We start from the raw sequence: 17,406 nt of genomic DNA on the forward strand, positions 1-17,406 counted from the left end.
AAGATGGACACAAACATCAGTGAAATACATATTGAAACATAAAAGTGGGACAAAAATTAGTCATATGAAACAAGAAGTTTGTCATAAGGAGGTTATGGATAGTTTCCTTACCGATAAACTGGATGTTAAAACACACTGATATCAATATAAAGACATCCACTAACTTTTAACAGATCATGTCCTAATGGTGCTGATGCTGTAGTTCAAAGTGTTCCATCATTAAACGCAGAGGAACAGGGTGAATACCCAAGCTGACTGCGGGGCTGCATGGTGCTACAAACACATTCCTCACTGAGCTAAACGGGACTGCCTATTCAAATGAAAACATTTATGCTTGTGTTTAACATTTCCCCTTCCTTATAAATGTAAGTTTTTAACCAGAATTTAAAAGGTCGTCTTAATAGACTTTGTCAGTCTTTTCTCAAAGGAAAATATTTTTATCGGAATATGACCATAGGATATAGCAATGTTCTTCAGGAATGTTCTCATTTCAGTGGTGTTTGGAAAGAGAGCCCCATGGCTTTTTCCAGCTTGCCTCTGTGGTTGCTTGCAATATTTTTGGTGAGTTGCACAAGGGACTTGAACTTTGTTGGTAGGTACCTGGGTTACTTGGAGGCTGTCTCCCAGGCTTTCTGTGCTTCTTTGATTTGGCAACACGTGTTGCCATAGTGCAAACCGCGTTGAGAAGATGTTGAAAAGAATGGAAAGATACTATACTTTGGAATTTCATCCCCTGGGAAATGTTTCTGATTTATATTTTTTAAATTCCTTTTCTGAAATGGTAGTTTTTAATTTCAGCATCTCTCAGATAAGACAATTTCTAATTTCTGACTATGCTTACTTTATAGTTACCAGAGACAATAGTTTTCCCAGAGCTGTCTGTAATAGTCCTGCTTTGAGAGAATTTTTTTCAAAGACAAAGATGACAGCAAAGTCCATAGTCTTCATGGCAAGTCAACAGGGATCTGACATCCAATTGTCATTTGCACTTTTGATGTTTCTTCCCCTCTAGCATTTGTGCTATAAAGTGATTTCCCTGCAGTGTACAACTGCAGCTGATTTCTCAAGTTGAGTTCTCCCTAAATCTAAGATGTAGAAAAGATTCCTCCTTGATGATGCCAGGACTTTTTCTTAAGCAGAAAATCTTCCTTCCCTCACCTTTGCAGTTACACTGCCAATCCAATGATCCAATTTACCAGCCTATCCCAAACATCACAGAGGTGAAGTCTTGTCGTTTATCAAAAAGATTTGTTAATTCATCTCTAATGGACCAAAAAGGAAACAGGTGACAATGTTCCATATTCTGTGCAGCACATTAAACTTAAATTACGCAATACAAAATTATGAATCGTAGATCTTCAAAAGCCTCCTTCCCACTGGTCCTGGAAAATGGACGTGTAGCAAGCTCAAAGGAAACACAAAGCCTTACACATAAATGGAGCTTTGAAAGGAACCTGAGCCCCAGATGAGAAAGCAGCTTGGTGGGGTGTGGGTGTGGAAGGGGGTGCCATGTTTCTCATGAGTTCTACTCCCCAGTAAGAGGAGGGGGAGCATTTTCAGGTGGTGCTCTGATAACAAGATACCATGCTGTTGATAGCTAGCTGGTTACATTTATGTTGTAATCAGGTACTGTGTTTGCAGCTACTCTGGATGTAAGCAAATTTAGCTTCACAGCAGTTTGCTTGGTTGCCAGTTGCGGCACAATTGCAGCTTCGAGGCAGGCTCCTCTGGGAACTTCAGCTGGATGGACCCTGTGCTATTGTAATGATGTCTTTTCCAGCAATTTCCAGCGCCTGGGTTAGAATTACAGCTCACTTAGCTTTAAGCTAACTGTCTCCAGAGTGTACTGCAGAAATGCTGGTTTGTTGCTTAGAAGTAAAACAAAAAAATCCTAGTAAAATAAACAGAGCTACTCCATGCTTTCGAACAACTTCTTGGTGAGTTCATTTGCAGGGACTTGCTTGTATTAGGAAGTAAGTACTGACGGCAGGAGAGAAACCTAGGAAGAAAGTAATAGATTTTTCTTCTGAAATGTTCAAGAGATTAAGTAAAAAAAAGTGTTAGTGAGAGATAAAGAGAAGCTTTTAGGTTTTAAGGGTTCCTGTGCCTTTGTTACTGTCTTAAGAACACAATTTTGGAGTGAAACACAGTATGTATGAAAATGCTGCAGATGAGAACAAATAATTATTAATTAGTAACAGTGCTGCATTTTGTTACTCAGAAATAATTCAGAGGAGCGTTCTGCCAGTTGAGGTTATTGTCTAATGTCTGGTTCATGAAAGACAGAAGCAGGAGAGGATCTGAGATTATTTGAGTGGAATTTTTAAATGGCAGAAGGCAAAGGAAAGGTAAGAACAGAATCTGTTCAAGTTGGAAGGAGGCAACTAATACAGCATTTGAGGTACCAGTGATGTGTTCCGTATTATTCACAGCCGTAACTGGTATGGCTTGTAGGTTTTCTACGTTTTCATTTGCTAAATTAGGTGGGACATCACATAAAGAATAAAGTAGTCAGTGAAACGTAGAAAGGTTTAGATCATCATGATCATACACAGCTTGCAGATGCCTTTCCACAAAATGTGAGTTGCTACAGCACTGATTTTTATGTTAATTTACTAGTGAATAATTTAAAAAGACCTGTTTATTTTTTAATAAAAAGGAAAGATATAAATTGGCTGAGTGTTCCTAATGTTACTTACAGCTGCCATTGAGCAGATGTTAGGGATTCTTAGTGGTATGCTAGACCAAAATAAGTTTTATGAATAAACAAACAATTTCTTTTTACTACCAACTCTTTCAGGCTGATTCTCTCCCAAATTCACAATAAATGGCTTTTTAAAGTCTCCTCATAAATAATTACCTTTCTTGTGCCACTTTTTTCTAGGCACTTGGATTTTAATTACAATGATGAACTGTTTTAATAAGTTGTTAAATAATTTTATCTTTTTAGGGCTGAATCCATTTTCCATTTCTCTTTGACTTCATTGGTTCCTAGGATTTTAATCCTTTTAATTCTTGCTAATTCACTTGATATTGCGCAAGAAGCAAACAGCATGCAGCAGCATCTTTTTCTTCTGAACTCTACACACATACACCCGCCTTAGCTTGCTGGTTAACAACGGTCTCCTGTTACTGGTAACCATTTTGTTTACCTCAGTCATTTTAATCATAGTAAGTTTGAAAAGAGAGGTAATTAAATGGAGAGAATGCGTTTTTGCTTTGGGCTAATGTCTGGGGGCCTTAAAGCACTCTGCAGAAGATGCCTAGTAAAGTCAATACTGTGCTTAGTTGAGAGATGTGCAACACTGCTATATGGCACTTCAGACCAGTGTTTTCCACTGTAAATACTTATTAGATACCTTTGTATGTGATTTGATGTGGAGGAATGCTGAACACATGAATCCTGTGATTCAGTATCTGTGAAAAACAGCTGCTTTATCGAAATGTACGCATCACTATCGGGATGGGGGAGAGAAGAGCCAAGTGACAGGTTTTTAAACTTCCTGATTTTTAGTCTCATGGCATGATCAAGATTTACTTAATTAAAAGTGACTGCTATTAAAAACCCCACAGATTGTGTTTAAACTTTCATAGTTTTATTTCAGATTATGTATGAGACAGAAAACGTGGTAGTATGTCTCATGATCCCGCTCCTGACACTGAATAATTGGGGTCACTACAGAAAATATTAATACCAATTTAGATATTGTTAGAAGTCATAGTTAAAGTGTGGATCTTGCAAGGCGTTACTTTTATCGGGTTAGGGTCTGTCTGTTCACATCAAATATTTGTTTCTTTGGAGTGCAGCCTTGGGTAGCTTTGCTTACTGTTATGCTTGGTATGACCTAAACAGAGCATGCTTAGGACCAAGCTCAAATGGAGAGACAGTACTGCAACTTTTTGCTATTTATGTCAGTGGCTTAGGATTACAGAAGAAAAGGTCTAGACCAGGCAGTCGTGCTTCCTGGTGTGATGGTGACGCCATCATTACCACTGCAGTTTGGCAAGTGACAACTTGGTAAAACACAGGTAATGTTTTGCTTGACCACTTCTATTTCTGAAGATGTAAGTGTGGATGAAGAAGCCATTGATACCAAAGTGAGGCTCTGAAATATTGCCATGCAAAGCTACAAAGTTTGGATAGATTTTTTTTTTTCTGTAAGAAAGACATAAAAGGTACTGTCTCAATGAATAGTGACATTTAATAACTTGCCACTAAATACCTATGAGGATATATATACATCTAGCACAAGGAGAGTTTGATACTCAAGTTCTTTCATTCACAGTGTTTCAGTAAAAAGAGAAAAAGAGTGGCATGCCAAGGTACAAAATGATAATGTGTATTTAGTGTAGGATTTTTAAATATATAAAATCTATATATAAAATATAGATTTGAAGATTGAAATATCACCTTCATTTTGCCAGTGACTAACAAAATGTGCATTTCTATCAGTTTCAAGTATTTTTAACCAAAACCCAGGCAGTTGTTTAATCCGATTGTTGGTACTTTTGGTTTGAGATGCTCACCTTGATTGCAGTCTGTGACCAGATCAGCACACAGGCTGTTGACAAATGGAGGTGGAGAAACAATGCCCCAGCATATTAAATACCTTTTTATGAGTTGCTGCCTATTTCTGACGGTGCTTAAGGGTCTTTTTGATTTCCTTCATTTTTTAAAGTACTGCTCAGGAGATTGTTATGCCAGGAAAGTCTGACTGAATTTATCAGCAACACACCTTCATAAACCATCCCTTTGAAATAGCATTGTTAGTTTTGCCATGTAAGCATCATTAATAATACAGTGGGGGAGGAAGATTTCTTAAAAAAACCAGAAGTGTGTCTTTCCCTGACCCCCAGCAGAGAGGTGCCTCCTGCTTGGAGTGTGGCTGCACAGGGACTGGCAGGCTTTTTGGTATTCAGGCTACCTGAAGAGCTAGAAGTCTTGTAAAACAACCCTACTGACAGTGGTGAAAACATCTGTCAGTACCTGGAAGTTCTCACCCACATTGCAGCCTACACACATGGGCTTTTGCAGTTTTGCCAGACATCAAATTATCAAGGTGGAGAAAGAAGAAGAAAACAATCTAAGGGGCAAAACCTTCTGGGAAGCTGGAGCTGTGAGTAAAATTGGTACCTTTTAAAAACAACCATAGCTTGCCATTTTACTATGCTGCCTTATGTGTAGGTAAGGCCTTCCAGGGTGTTACTCTTTGGATATTTGTTGCATCAGGAGAATGCCCAACACCTGCACCTGGGAGGTCCATGATAGAATCTACGTGCTTGTAAGTTGATTGCATTGAAGACTTCCAAGTATCATAAAAATTAAACTAAAAGTTCCTAACATTTTCCTAGCAATCGCATGATTACTGGAAATGGAATATTCAAGTCTCTAACCTATACTACGTGATTTGTAAAAGCCAGGAGTAAACAAACGCATCACAGAGGAGTCTGGTGAGATCTCGCACCTTACATTTTTTTTTTCCAGGCAAAGCCAAAAGCTTGACATTGGCCACGAAGTGCCAGCTGCCTTTTTATGTGTAGGGAGCAGTGTGGAAGAGGGGCTGATGCTGGCTGTTTGTCTTCTGCATGACAAAGAGGCTGGATGCTGGACAGATTCTGACTGTGGCATTAAGACGTGACTTTTAAATCTCAAAAATCAATCCTGCCTTTCTCTGGGTTAGAGTCAGAACAGAATCTTAAACTGCATTTATCATGAGGTGTTGAAAAACACTCAAAATGACATTGAAGTGTCATGATTTTGGCTATATTATGTATGGGGGTTTTTTTTAAATCTTTAAAATTCATAGCACCTTCTTGATAAAGTAGACTGTTTTTCTACTTGCTTTGTTCAGTGTGGAGTATTTCCAAATGGATTTTAAACAGCTATTTCTTCAATTTGAGTAATTTTGTTACAAGCTAATAGACAATATGTAAGCATACCTGAGTTTTAACGTTAACATGTTTGTTTCAAAGTTGCTATCAACATTAAAAAGCACAAAGCTAAATGTGGTCACTAAAAAGTGGTATGCAATATGCCATGTAGTGCTGTGATTCTAAGCAGTCATGCATATTTATTATTTTCTTCCAGATTGCAGTGCTATTACTGGTAGATATATCAGGGTTTTAGCCTCAGTCTGTAATATGTCATGTACTGGACAACATTTTGAGAGACTGAGATGTATTGATCCAAAACCAAGAATGGCAAGAGGGAAAAAGCCTGACCTACATCAGTGCTGTTTTAATTATATCACAGTTTAGGATAGTTTATATTGTTTAGATTAGTTTGAGTGTGAACAAGTAAATGATGCAATGCAATTCACTGTTTGTAAAGGAAACTTAATGGGTGGGATTTTCAAGTCAAGTATAGTTTCTCCCACAGTATCTTGCTTTTTCACCCAGCCCAGCAGGAGCACGTGATTCAGTGCTGAGAACCTGAGTGCCTGCATCTAATCTCAGAGGCCAACCTTTATGTTGCTCCATAAAGGAGCAACAACCTGTTCTAGCAGCAACCTGTGTGTTAATGGTAAAACGATGAGCACGACTGTCATGGTTCCTTCTCAAACACGCATCATGCCTTTAGCTGCTGTATGTGGGACACTAACACTCTGCCAAAGCAGGGAAAGTCACCATCCCCCTCTTAGCCCCTGGCCACATCCATATCCCTGTACAGAGACAATGTGTTATTTTATAACCTTTAGCTTTTTTTATGCAAATGATGACTTTTGGACATTAGGACAATCTGCAGAATTCAGCCATCACTATCTTTGCAGCAAAGAGTTGGAACGAGGTGTTGAAAGATGTGACTGCCTTTTTGTAGGTAGCTGCTGTGTAACTGTGGAGATGATGATGCTGGTGGCAATGAGAGGGAGCAGGTCTGCTGCTCTGTGCCTCCATGCATGCTGTGGAGCACTTCCACTAGATTTTATGCAGGTGCTGTGGCTACTCTCACCACTAGCACACTATCCATGCTTTTTAAACTTGTTTGTGGTTCCTCTACTGCCTTCCCCCTTACTCTTCAGGTATTTTGGTAGCCAAATGGAACAGCCACATCTTAAAACTAGTGGTAACTGACACGCTTCAATCTCCACATAGCGCTTCTGCTACTCTCTTCACTCTGTTCACTCTTCTCTCCACTGGATAAAATGTGCCATGACTGCCTGCTTCTGTTTTGTCATGGACATCATGCTGGAGGAGGCCATGGGTTTGGGCATCTGGGGCCAGAGCTGTGCCACCAGCATTGTCTCCTGCCCTGGGTGTGCTGGGGTGCACTCTCAAGCTGAGCCTATGCTAGAATAGAGAGGAGATTCGCACTGATATCTCTTGTATTTTGTGTCTTGCTCAAAATCAGGAGGGGTGTGGCAAAAAATAGCTCGCAGAATAGTCTGTAAAGGAAAACAGCATTGCAAGCAGATAAGCTGAGAGGAAAGGTGTGATTTTTCTCAGTGATTATAGTAAGGTTAGGATTAGGTGTTGGGATGCATTGATTCATTTCTTCTTTCTACCTTTGGCTTGTCATGTGTCATTAGGCAAAGTGCTTAGCCAGTTCCACTAATGCCATCTGCAAAATGAAATAAGGTTAATATAGGTCATACACTGTAAAGCCCTGAGTCTAATACATGATACACAGTTTTAAAGAAGAAAAATGAGATCTCGGTAAAGAAACATGAAATTTAACAAGCAGATAGCAATACAGGGATTCTTTAAGCTTCCTTGTGGTCCCACTAGTCACTCTTGGGAGGATATCCTGCTGCTTCCTCTTTGGAGAGGAAGAGGAATAGCTCTTCCAGCAGCACGTAATTGCCTGAACTGTTCCTGCACCCAGGCATCTCCCAACACTGCTACTGTCTGGCAATACGGGAGGGGACTGGGAGCATGTTCCCTCCTGCGCTTTAGCATTGTTTGAAGCCTAAAGCCAAGAGCCACCATTGACAGGGATTCCAGCTGTGGCCTTTGAGTCTGGAGCACATGTCAATTATTTGTCTTCTCTTTCACCATACCAAATAGGGATTGGATTGGAAGGAATGCTCTAAAAATAGCAAGAGCTCATGCTATATAGCTGAGCAACAGAAAGTGGTATGGATCTTTCTGTTGAACCTTCTAAAGAAACACATTTTAAATGAACACACAAGAAACTAATACTAATTAAGTAATAGTATTCTATGGAGACCTGTGGTAGACACTATAATAGTGCATTAGCGAGTTATGCATAATTCAGCAATGCTGAATTCTTTCAGACATCATCTACAGGGAATTTTGCGTGAGTATGGACTTAATAATTTGTCCCTTCGTGTGCATGCATAAGTGTTCCTAAGGGCATCATTTGGCCTGCAGAACGCCTATTACCAGAGGTGGTGTACAAGAAAGAAAGCATCCATTCTGAGTCTTGAAAACCAAGCTGAGATGATAGAATGGCTCATTAGAAAGGTTGTCTTATTTGTAAACAAACATTAAACATGGAGCCCTATGATGTGTTTCCCCCTGCCCCCCCCCCCCCCCCCACGCCATGCAGGCACTTTTCCAAAATGAATTGAAAAAATAGGCAGTTCACAAAAGACCAAGTTATAAGCTAACATTTTTTAGAATAGCAACTTAGACACAGGTGTGTGAAAACATGCCTAGGCACCTAACCAAGTGGTCTGGCAGTGTAGCTGTGTGTGATGGAGTTAAAGCTACTTGGTGAGCTATTGCTACAGTGAGTTGTCACAGCTTCGTATCCTTTCCTCCTCCTCAACGTCAAAGTTAAGCTAGCAGGAAATGTATTTTATCTTGACGCTGGAGTAGGATAAGGACATGTAACTGGACAATTATGATGACTCAACTGACAAGAATTAGCTACTACATTAGCCTTTTATATCTTGCCCTGCCTCTTATTTTCAGAGGGTTGATAATCTGGTCACCCCTAGTCAGACCAATTGTGTGTGAATCTTAAGACCCTTATTTTAGGTACTCATAAAAAAAAGAGATGACTTGCTAATAGGACTTTATGCACATTTGATAATGTACTGTTTTATCATTGCTACCTTGTCAGCACAAACACCAGGGGCTTTTGCTGGTCCCCTCAGCAGCATGCCTCTTTGCCACCAGTCCTAGAAGTCTTAGAAGGGTATGTGTTCACCCTATGTTGCCTCATATTGCTATATCTGAGTTGCAGCAACCAAGATATATTTGTGCTCATTGAAAGTACTTACAAAGTAGCATGGCATAATTGTCCCTCTGCAAGCATCTCTCCCTAAACTATTGTTTAAAACTGCCAGACGCATATTTGTTCTTTATTAAGAGTAAGGCAACAATACAGAGTCTGTAGTTATTAGGAGATAATCATTCCCCAAGGGCATTTGAAGCACTTCACAACCAAAAGGTTACGATTACTCCACGATTGCTATACTGCTTGTTATTCCTTATTGCTTAATTACGGAATCAGAGTGTGTTTCCTGGATGCTGTCATCTAAATAATATTCTCCAGTTCTCATGCTCTGCTTCAATGTTACGTGGACTGGGAAGCTTTGTAGTGTTTCAAGATGATGTAGGGGATAGCAGTAGAGTGGGCCAGTCATGGCAGCTCTTCTGGCCTTCAGGAGGCAAGGGCATTCAATCCCTGCCCTGCCAAACGCTTGCTGAAAGGCTGTGGGCAAGTCACTCAGCTTCTGTAAACCTCAGCTTTATACCTCTGCTCAGGTGCTACCATAAATAAGGCTGCGTGAGTATCTGGAATAGAAGTAACGTAATGGACTTCGTCTTGACCTCTAGGTATGGACTCAAGCAACACTCTACGAAGACAATAATTTTCTTTTTAGCGTGTGCACATTCAGCTGGCTTGTTTTGAGTGGGCTTTGGTGGAGCGCAGTGGCTGAGGGTCGTGTGTGTATGGACAGTGAGAGCGCAAGGGAAGAGGGGATTTAACATCTTAAAATAGTCTACCTGATTTCACAATAGGTGTGACTGCAGCCCAAGTGGTCTGGCTCCCAATGGCGCTCAGAGCTCGGTTGCTCTCAACCCGAGAGAGCCTCTCAGAGACTCTGGCACTGTTTGCATTTCTTAAGGTTTATTCAGATTTTCATCTCAGGTTAAAGTAAGCCAATGCAGTTTGTGCTTGCCAGGCTGCGGTGCTGTAATGTATCACACGCAGGTGGGTTACTAGGTTTGGCAGCAAGCCCGCCTGAAACAGGTGTGTAATGCTGCTGTGTTTCAAAATGGCTTCGATATCTCCACTCTTTACTGATTCAATGAGTCTTACATGACTTGCTGCCTTGAAAGACAATGTACTGTTGTGGTTACACATTGGAAAAGAGTAGAAAGTGTGGCCTTTTCCAGGCTCACTGGACCTAGAAATCTACCCTAAAGAACTCATTTTTTTAAGTCTTTGATTTAGCGTTTCATTGAATCATGCAACCTACTCTAAGGAAGGGGAAGGCCATCCAGCATGTATTTTAACATTAGCCTTGATTTTTTGGGTGTATATGTTCATAGGAAGATGAGAAGATGGGTGATAAAACTCAGTTTCTAAATCATCACCTAAACTTCCAGATGAAACTCCTGCTGAACTTCATTCCTTAGACTTGTTTTTGAGAACTTGAATAAGAAGTAGACGTGGCGAAACTCCCTTATTGTTACACGGTTGGCATAAAGTCTACTTAATGAGGTGCTTTTTATGGCAGTGGTTGATTTTTAAATCCCCTTTTTCATTCCTGAACTCTAAACGTTAATAGCACCTTCCACTGTGGCGCTCTGCTAGCGTGCATCTTCTGTCTTCTGCGAGAGGCTGCGTGCAATCCTGCTAGCAGGCTCTTGTGTCATAAATAGAATTTGTTCAGGAAATAAAAATGTATTGTTTTCATTGTTAGAGGATGCTACTAAATTGGCTGTATGTTTGTCTAATAATCACATCTAAAGCTGATTATTCTGGTAATAGCCTTAAGATATTATTTAAAAATAAATATATAAATGCACTACTTTTGTACTAATACTAGTTTTTAATCTCTTCTTGTTTCTATGAAGTCTGAATGAGATTTTCAAAATTGAATAATAATTTGATCCGTTAATCTTTTGAAGCTAGTAATTTTATTTTCCCCTCTTTGCAGTCTCTGAGGCTCGCAAATGAATAGAGCTTCATTACTGGAGTCTGCATTTAATAACCATTATCCATTATCTTGTAATTAAGACTCCCTGTAACGAATCATGAGGACAATGCAAAAATACATAGTACATTTCTTTAATGAACTGGAAAATGTTCATCTTGTTCTATTTAGTAATGAGTTGCTGAATAGTCGTTAAATCCACTGGAGAATAGAGCTAGATGGATTTTGAAGACTATCTTGAGTTTGTGGTTAATCTATTAGAATTAAAATTTCATCTTCTATTTTTATCAACAGCTGATTAGAAGTCATTCTGTTTGACCAAATTGATTAGAAGACCATATACAAGGGCAGCTGTTGTTTAATGAAAGTTTTTAATGAAACTGTACCATAGAGACTTGTAATTATAAGACTTATAAAAGCTTTGACTTACCCTATGCTAGAAAAAATGGAAAGTATTGCGCTGAAGGACTTTAAGTGCTACATTTCGAAAGGGAAATTAAAAATATGATTTGGCAATGTTAAAGTTTCACTTCCACTGCTATTTGTTTTAATGTGACTATCAGATGTCCATAGCGTCTCTCTGGAAGGGAGTAGCTCTGAAATATGTAACTCAATTGTGTCTCGTATGTGCTCCGTTCTTTGCAAAGCTCAATCAACTATTAATTGCCTCTTTTGCTCATTGCACCTTCTCTGGAGTTAGAACTTTTCTCTGGAATAGTTGTTTCTCTTTAGAATGGGTATTGTGTAGGAGGGTGCAATTCAGTCACCAATGGGCTGAGCTAGTGCCTAGACAGGGAGCCTACAGAGAAAATCGTGGTCTTACAAGACACAGTGTTAGCGATACCATTCGATTATGTTTAAATCATAGGACGCAGAAACACGCCTGGCTTTGCTTTAATTTCCTGTGAGGCTGAGACCTAGCTGTGTGCCAACCTTCATCAGGAAGACGGGTCTCTGGAGTGTGCCTCAGCACACCGTCAGAATGTAGTCTAGGCAACTCTTTCGTTTGAGCCAGTAGTGCAGCTTCCCTTGCTTACTCTAGGGGATGTTGTAGATGCATCATCATTCAAATAAGAGACACAATGGACCCTAAGCCAAATTTGAAGTGGAAGCAGATGCAGTTCCAATTGACTTAAGTGGATGATGCACTACTACATGATGTTTGAATTATCCCTCTTCTCTTCCCGATTACTTTTGATAAATAATGATCCCCCAGTACACCTTTTCTAAGAAGTAGGTTCCCAGGGATGAAGTGCGCCCTAATGCAATTAAAGAAGTTCTGTCATTGTATTGTGTCAATGCAGGATCAGACACTGCAAGGCAATTTTTTTGGTTAGGTTCTTAGCTTTTTGTTACATTGTGCTGCAGGATTCATTTTAAGCCAACCCAAAATAGCAAGAATCCACAAGAACACTACGCAAGTGTTCAGGACTTGTCCCCAGGACAGGTGGTGGGGAATATTGTTCGCAAGTGGAAAACCAGGAGAAAAAAAAGCCAAGGCTAACTCTCCTTCTTTAAATATCACAGATGTTTTGACCTTGTTACTGCATTATATCAGACCATGGCTTTAAGTATAGTAATTTGCAATGTTACAATTGCAAAATCCATAAAAAGGGGATTTTCCCCCTGGTTACAGTATTACATAGCTGGTTTCGTAAATACACGTGGGATTTCCTTCCTTTCACTTTAAACAGTTGTGGGAAATACAATGCTAGACTGTCAAATGTGAGACTGAATAGATGCAAAGTTAAATTTAAAAAAAATGATGAAAATTGGTTTTATTCAGAAAGATCCTCGTGGAAATACTAAAATGTTGATTTATAAGCAAAATTAGTTTGGAGGAAATAATTTCCATTGTTCTGGTTAGTCAGACGCATTCCTATTAATGTGTATATATATATATATTGAGTGTCTGTACAGGAACATATATTATATTGGATTTTCTGGAAGACATTGTTGGTCTGATAGCTAGAGCAAAGAATTAAGAGGTGGGGTGTTCATTTAGCCCCTGGGATGTCTGACTTGCTCTGAAACCAGATGGGTATCTCACCCTCCTGCTCTGGCCTCGACCAGAGCAAGGTTAGCACTGGCATCACAGGGACATGTAAAGGAATGCTTCGTAATTGCTGTGAAGCATGAGGACACCCTTGGAGGGCGTGAACTATATATGTGCAGAGTGGCTCTCGTTCTAAAACTACCGTAAAGCTTTGTACTTCCTTTCAGGTTCTGATTTTATAAAGACGTCTACAGGAAAGGAGGTGGAAAATGCAACCTTTCCAGTCGGAGTAGTCATGATGCGAGCCATTAGAGAATTCTACTGGCAAACTGGCCACAAGGTAATTCTCTCTACCTTTATAAAAACTAACCAAACAGGATTACTCAGAAGGAAATAAAACTGTAATAGTTTCAAAATGCAGAACATATAAATCCACATACATTAACTTCTATGGCTATATAAGCAATCGGTAATGGGACTTCTCTCTTGTATTCGTCATTTGATTTGCTAAGAACTGTATACTTCAAACAAAAAAAAGAAGGCACTTTTGGCTTTCCTCCCTTGAATAACTGTCACTTCATTCCCTAAAAGCTCATGCAATCTTGATGCATCACCTGCTGCGTTTGAGTTTTGTTTCACCATTTAAGGTATTTAAATGGTCATCTCCATTAATGACAGGGCCAATCTCAAGCTGACAGTGATTGGCATACTTCCATAAACCTCAGTGGAGCTATACAAATTTATAGGCATCGAGAGTCTGTCCAGTGTACACAACTGTATTTTCTGACTTTGTTCTGGCAACCCAAGGGGTAAATTCTGCTCTTTCCTCCCTTGCCGCAGGGACTTTCCAAGGGAAGAAGGTGGCAGATCCTGTTGTATCCTCTTGTCTGGGATGGATGGAGGGAGGGACAGGGGCCAGGAGAACATTATGTCCTGGGACACACCATTTATCCTTCAGGTCACTGTCAAGTGAGGTCAGTGGGGGCAAGGAGCAGGGGGAGCGTTTGGCAGAGCCAGTGATGAACTCCGCATGCGTCCATCCTTGCACTGGAGCAGTAAGAAAGGAGATGGCTATCCAGCCACCTCTCACCTCCTGTATCTGCGGGCAAGCGGGGGCTGCCGGTTAGATCTGGTGCTGGTGTTTGGCAGTGGGAGGCCTACAGCCTCAGGGAAGGAGACCGTATCTTTAGCTAAGACTCTCTCCTCGTTTCTGGATCACCTTTCCATCCTCTCTAGCTTACCCTTCTGCCCCTTCTGTAGGTGGCCGTTGGAGGCGTGTTGTTAGGACACGGGATGAGCAGTGGAATAGGGGCTGAGACGGCTGCAGGGGCTGTTGGGGCTCGAGGAGCACGTGACAGCAGGTTAGGTGTGTGTCTCTCTGCTCTCTGTAGTCATCTAGATGAGGCCAGCCTGGATCCCTGGGCTGTCCTCAACCCTCCCTTCTCCGGCTTGCATCTCTCTCTGCCATGCAACAACTCTGATAACTCTGATAGTGGTGCTTCTGCGGGAGCACTGTCGCTGCTGCCAACCTGAGGCAGATCCCTGGGGCCGGGTGACACCTCAGCACCGTGCTGCTTGCACGGGCTGTGTGCCAGAGGTTGGGCTCTGCTGCATTAACACAGCTTTGTACCTATAATTGGATATAAACATTGAATTCACGTTTTGCTTTAAAAGGATGCATTCATGGTATAAAATGTGTTACTGAGTGCTTATGTCTGTGTGCATGTGTGTGTCAGTGAATTAGATGTAAACTGACTTTATGTGCTTTTATTAAACTGAAGACAATATTATCACTGACAAGAGATTTCTAAATGGTTTCTTTAACAAACTAATTTTGCTGCTGTAGGGATGCTTTCTAGCAAGGCGTTGGCTGGGAAAAACAGGTTAATACAGAAATTAAACTTCTTCGAGGAAAGGAACAAGTTGCAAAGTAACATTTATTGAATGATAAGCTGTGGTGGTGATATGAAAAGTGTGCAATATAATGGGAAATAATCTTTTCCTGTCATTATTGAAGGACATACATAAATTGGTTTTTCTGTTGGGAAAACCCCCAATCCAGAAAAACTTATTACTTTTAATAATATAAGGTGAAGAGAAAATTCTCGAGGAGATGAACTTATTAAGCAAAATAATGAAATGCTGTGAAACAGCAGGAAAGTGGTAGCTGGACTTTGTACTGCTCTTGAATTAAATTCCACCCCCCCCCTTCCTTTTTGCGTTTTTATGGCAGTCAGATGTGCCTTTTGGAAAGCTGGTAAATGGAGGAGAGGACAGGCTTGTCTTTGTCAGCTTTTTTGCAAAGAAAAGAGCTTTCAGAATTTGCTAAAAGGACAAGGAATTCTGCATGGTGTTTTTAATGCTCTTCTTAACTCTCTTTTACTTGTTTTTGCCACAGATTATCTCAAAGAGCTGTAATATTTCTAGGAAGAAATCTAAATTTGAATTTGATTAGAATTTCTCTTCCTGAGGGAAAACACGTTCCCAGTATTTTAATTTATTGTCTAGAAGATGCTTTTCCAGTTGCTGTGGTTTAAATTCCTTTTGGAAATCTAATGTTAACAGATGTATGCATACACTTAACGCATCCATCCATCCATCCATCCACAAAACCACAGTCTTTGTGTTTTGGATTTATCGAGCTTTTTCCTGTTACTGTTTTTTATAATCTTATTGGAAATATGCTGTTATCACAATGCTTCAGTGTGAGAGAAGGATTTATTCTGTGTTTGTTTGTTGTGAAATCACTATAAAAAAATTTACCAAACACATTTAAAAGCAGATACTTTTTGATTCTACTGTTATATCCATAAGGTACAAAGAAATCCTCAATGCAGTGAGGTTTCAGGAATGTATACACAGAAACCAGAACAATAATTCTTGCAGAAGGAGGCTGAAGGGAAGGAGTACCCAAGTTAAAGGTTTATGGCAGAGGGAACTTTAGAAATAATCACTGTGTACTACTGTACAGATTGTTCAGATTTTATTTCTTTTTGATGCAGAAACACTTTTTCCTAATTCTCTTTGTTTTTCAAGAGTTTAGTAAGCCAACAGCAGCCATTTTGGCTAATGCAGGTGATGAAATTTTTGACGAGGGATTTGATAGCTGTGTGTCACAAGCTCTCTCTCAGAAGACGACACGTTTAAATGGCACGTAACCAAAAGAGTGGCACTAGGGTTGCATGCCAAGTCACCTCAGTGCTGGCTCTGCACAGCAGGTTAATCATGGGATTCAAGACATGCCTTACCTCAAAGACAGGTTTTTCTTGGGGTGTGTGTCTCAACGTACGTGGCAGTTCATCTGACCAAATATGACACATTATCTCTCATCAAGTGACTGAAAGCGTATCCAGCATGTGTTGGGAGGGAAGTTTCGCAGTTCCTGTGAAGCACAAAACTTTCAATTTCTGGTAATGACAGACCTAATTTAATTACCATTTGGAAAATTTTAGTGAAAATTAAACCTCGGATAGGTTTGAATGTACAGGCCAATCACGTATAACTGTGGTGCACAGGCTTTCATAAAGTACAACCATCTCTCACTGATCTCCACGCGAGTCAGCTGAATCACATGCTTTATTTCAGCATCTTTGGTGTTACGTTATTGCATGTATATTTGTTATTATGTATTTGGAATTAGATTATGACATGGGCAGTAGGTGATATGCAGGTATCCCAGGTCCTGCCTAAATCCCTTGGCCTAATATGTGCTATGGGCAAATTATTCCCATTGGACCTGAAACCCAGCTCCTGAGAAAGTGCACTGGGATCAAAAGTATTACTCCCTCAGTTGCTGTCCCTCGGGATGAAAATGTTATCTTTCACAGCGATGGCTGAGGCTTGATAGCTGTCAGCACTAGTCCAGAGCTTATACTGTTTTCAGTCACTTGCCGAGTGGAGTTGTTACATACACCACAGGCACTTTGAGACTGCAGGTGTACAAATGCTGATTGCTCTTCTAGGGTTGCTGATGATTGAAAATGTGTATTGCACTTCTTTTTTCTATATAAAGGTTGGATTTAAACCTGCTGGGGGCATTCGGACGGCAAAAGAAGCTATTATTTGGCTTATGCTGGTGAAGGAGGAACTGGGAGTGGAATGGCTAACACCGGAGCTCTTCCGCCTGGGTGCCAGTAGTTTGCTGGAAGACATTGAGAAACAGGTTAGTTATTAACAGTTTTCAGCTTGGTGGAGAGAAAAAGTTATCTTTCTAAATTTGCTGGCTTACTGTTTTTGCAGAATATGCTTTTTGGTGCTGTTTAAAAGATAATAAAACATACACCTAATTCATTATTAACAACAGGTTCACTTCCAGCCCAGTATTTCTTTAAATTT

The 17,406-nt window shown here is 40.2% G+C and overlaps 1 protein-coding gene across 2 annotated transcripts in view; it reads left to right on the forward strand.

The window, feature by feature from the left end:
* DERA (deoxyribose-phosphate aldolase) overlaps window positions 1–17,406 on the forward strand; it is a 53,782-nt gene that overhangs the window by 34,235 nt on the left and 2,141 nt on the right. For both annotated transcript variants that reach the window (XM_059816910.1, XM_059816911.1), the window contains 2 exons: window positions 13,299–13,411; window positions 17,084–17,233. In XM_059816910.1, coding sequence (XP_059672893.1) covers window positions 13,299–13,411; window positions 17,084–17,233 — 263 coding nt within the window. The remainder of the gene's footprint in view (window positions 1–13,298; window positions 13,412–17,083; window positions 17,234–17,406) is intronic.

The sequence above is a fragment of the Gavia stellata genome, chromosome 4, assembly GCF_030936135.1.
Source record: "Gavia stellata isolate bGavSte3 chromosome 4, bGavSte3.hap2, whole genome shotgun sequence".
Classification (NCBI taxonomy): Eukaryota; Metazoa; Chordata; class Aves; order Gaviiformes; family Gaviidae; genus Gavia; species Gavia stellata.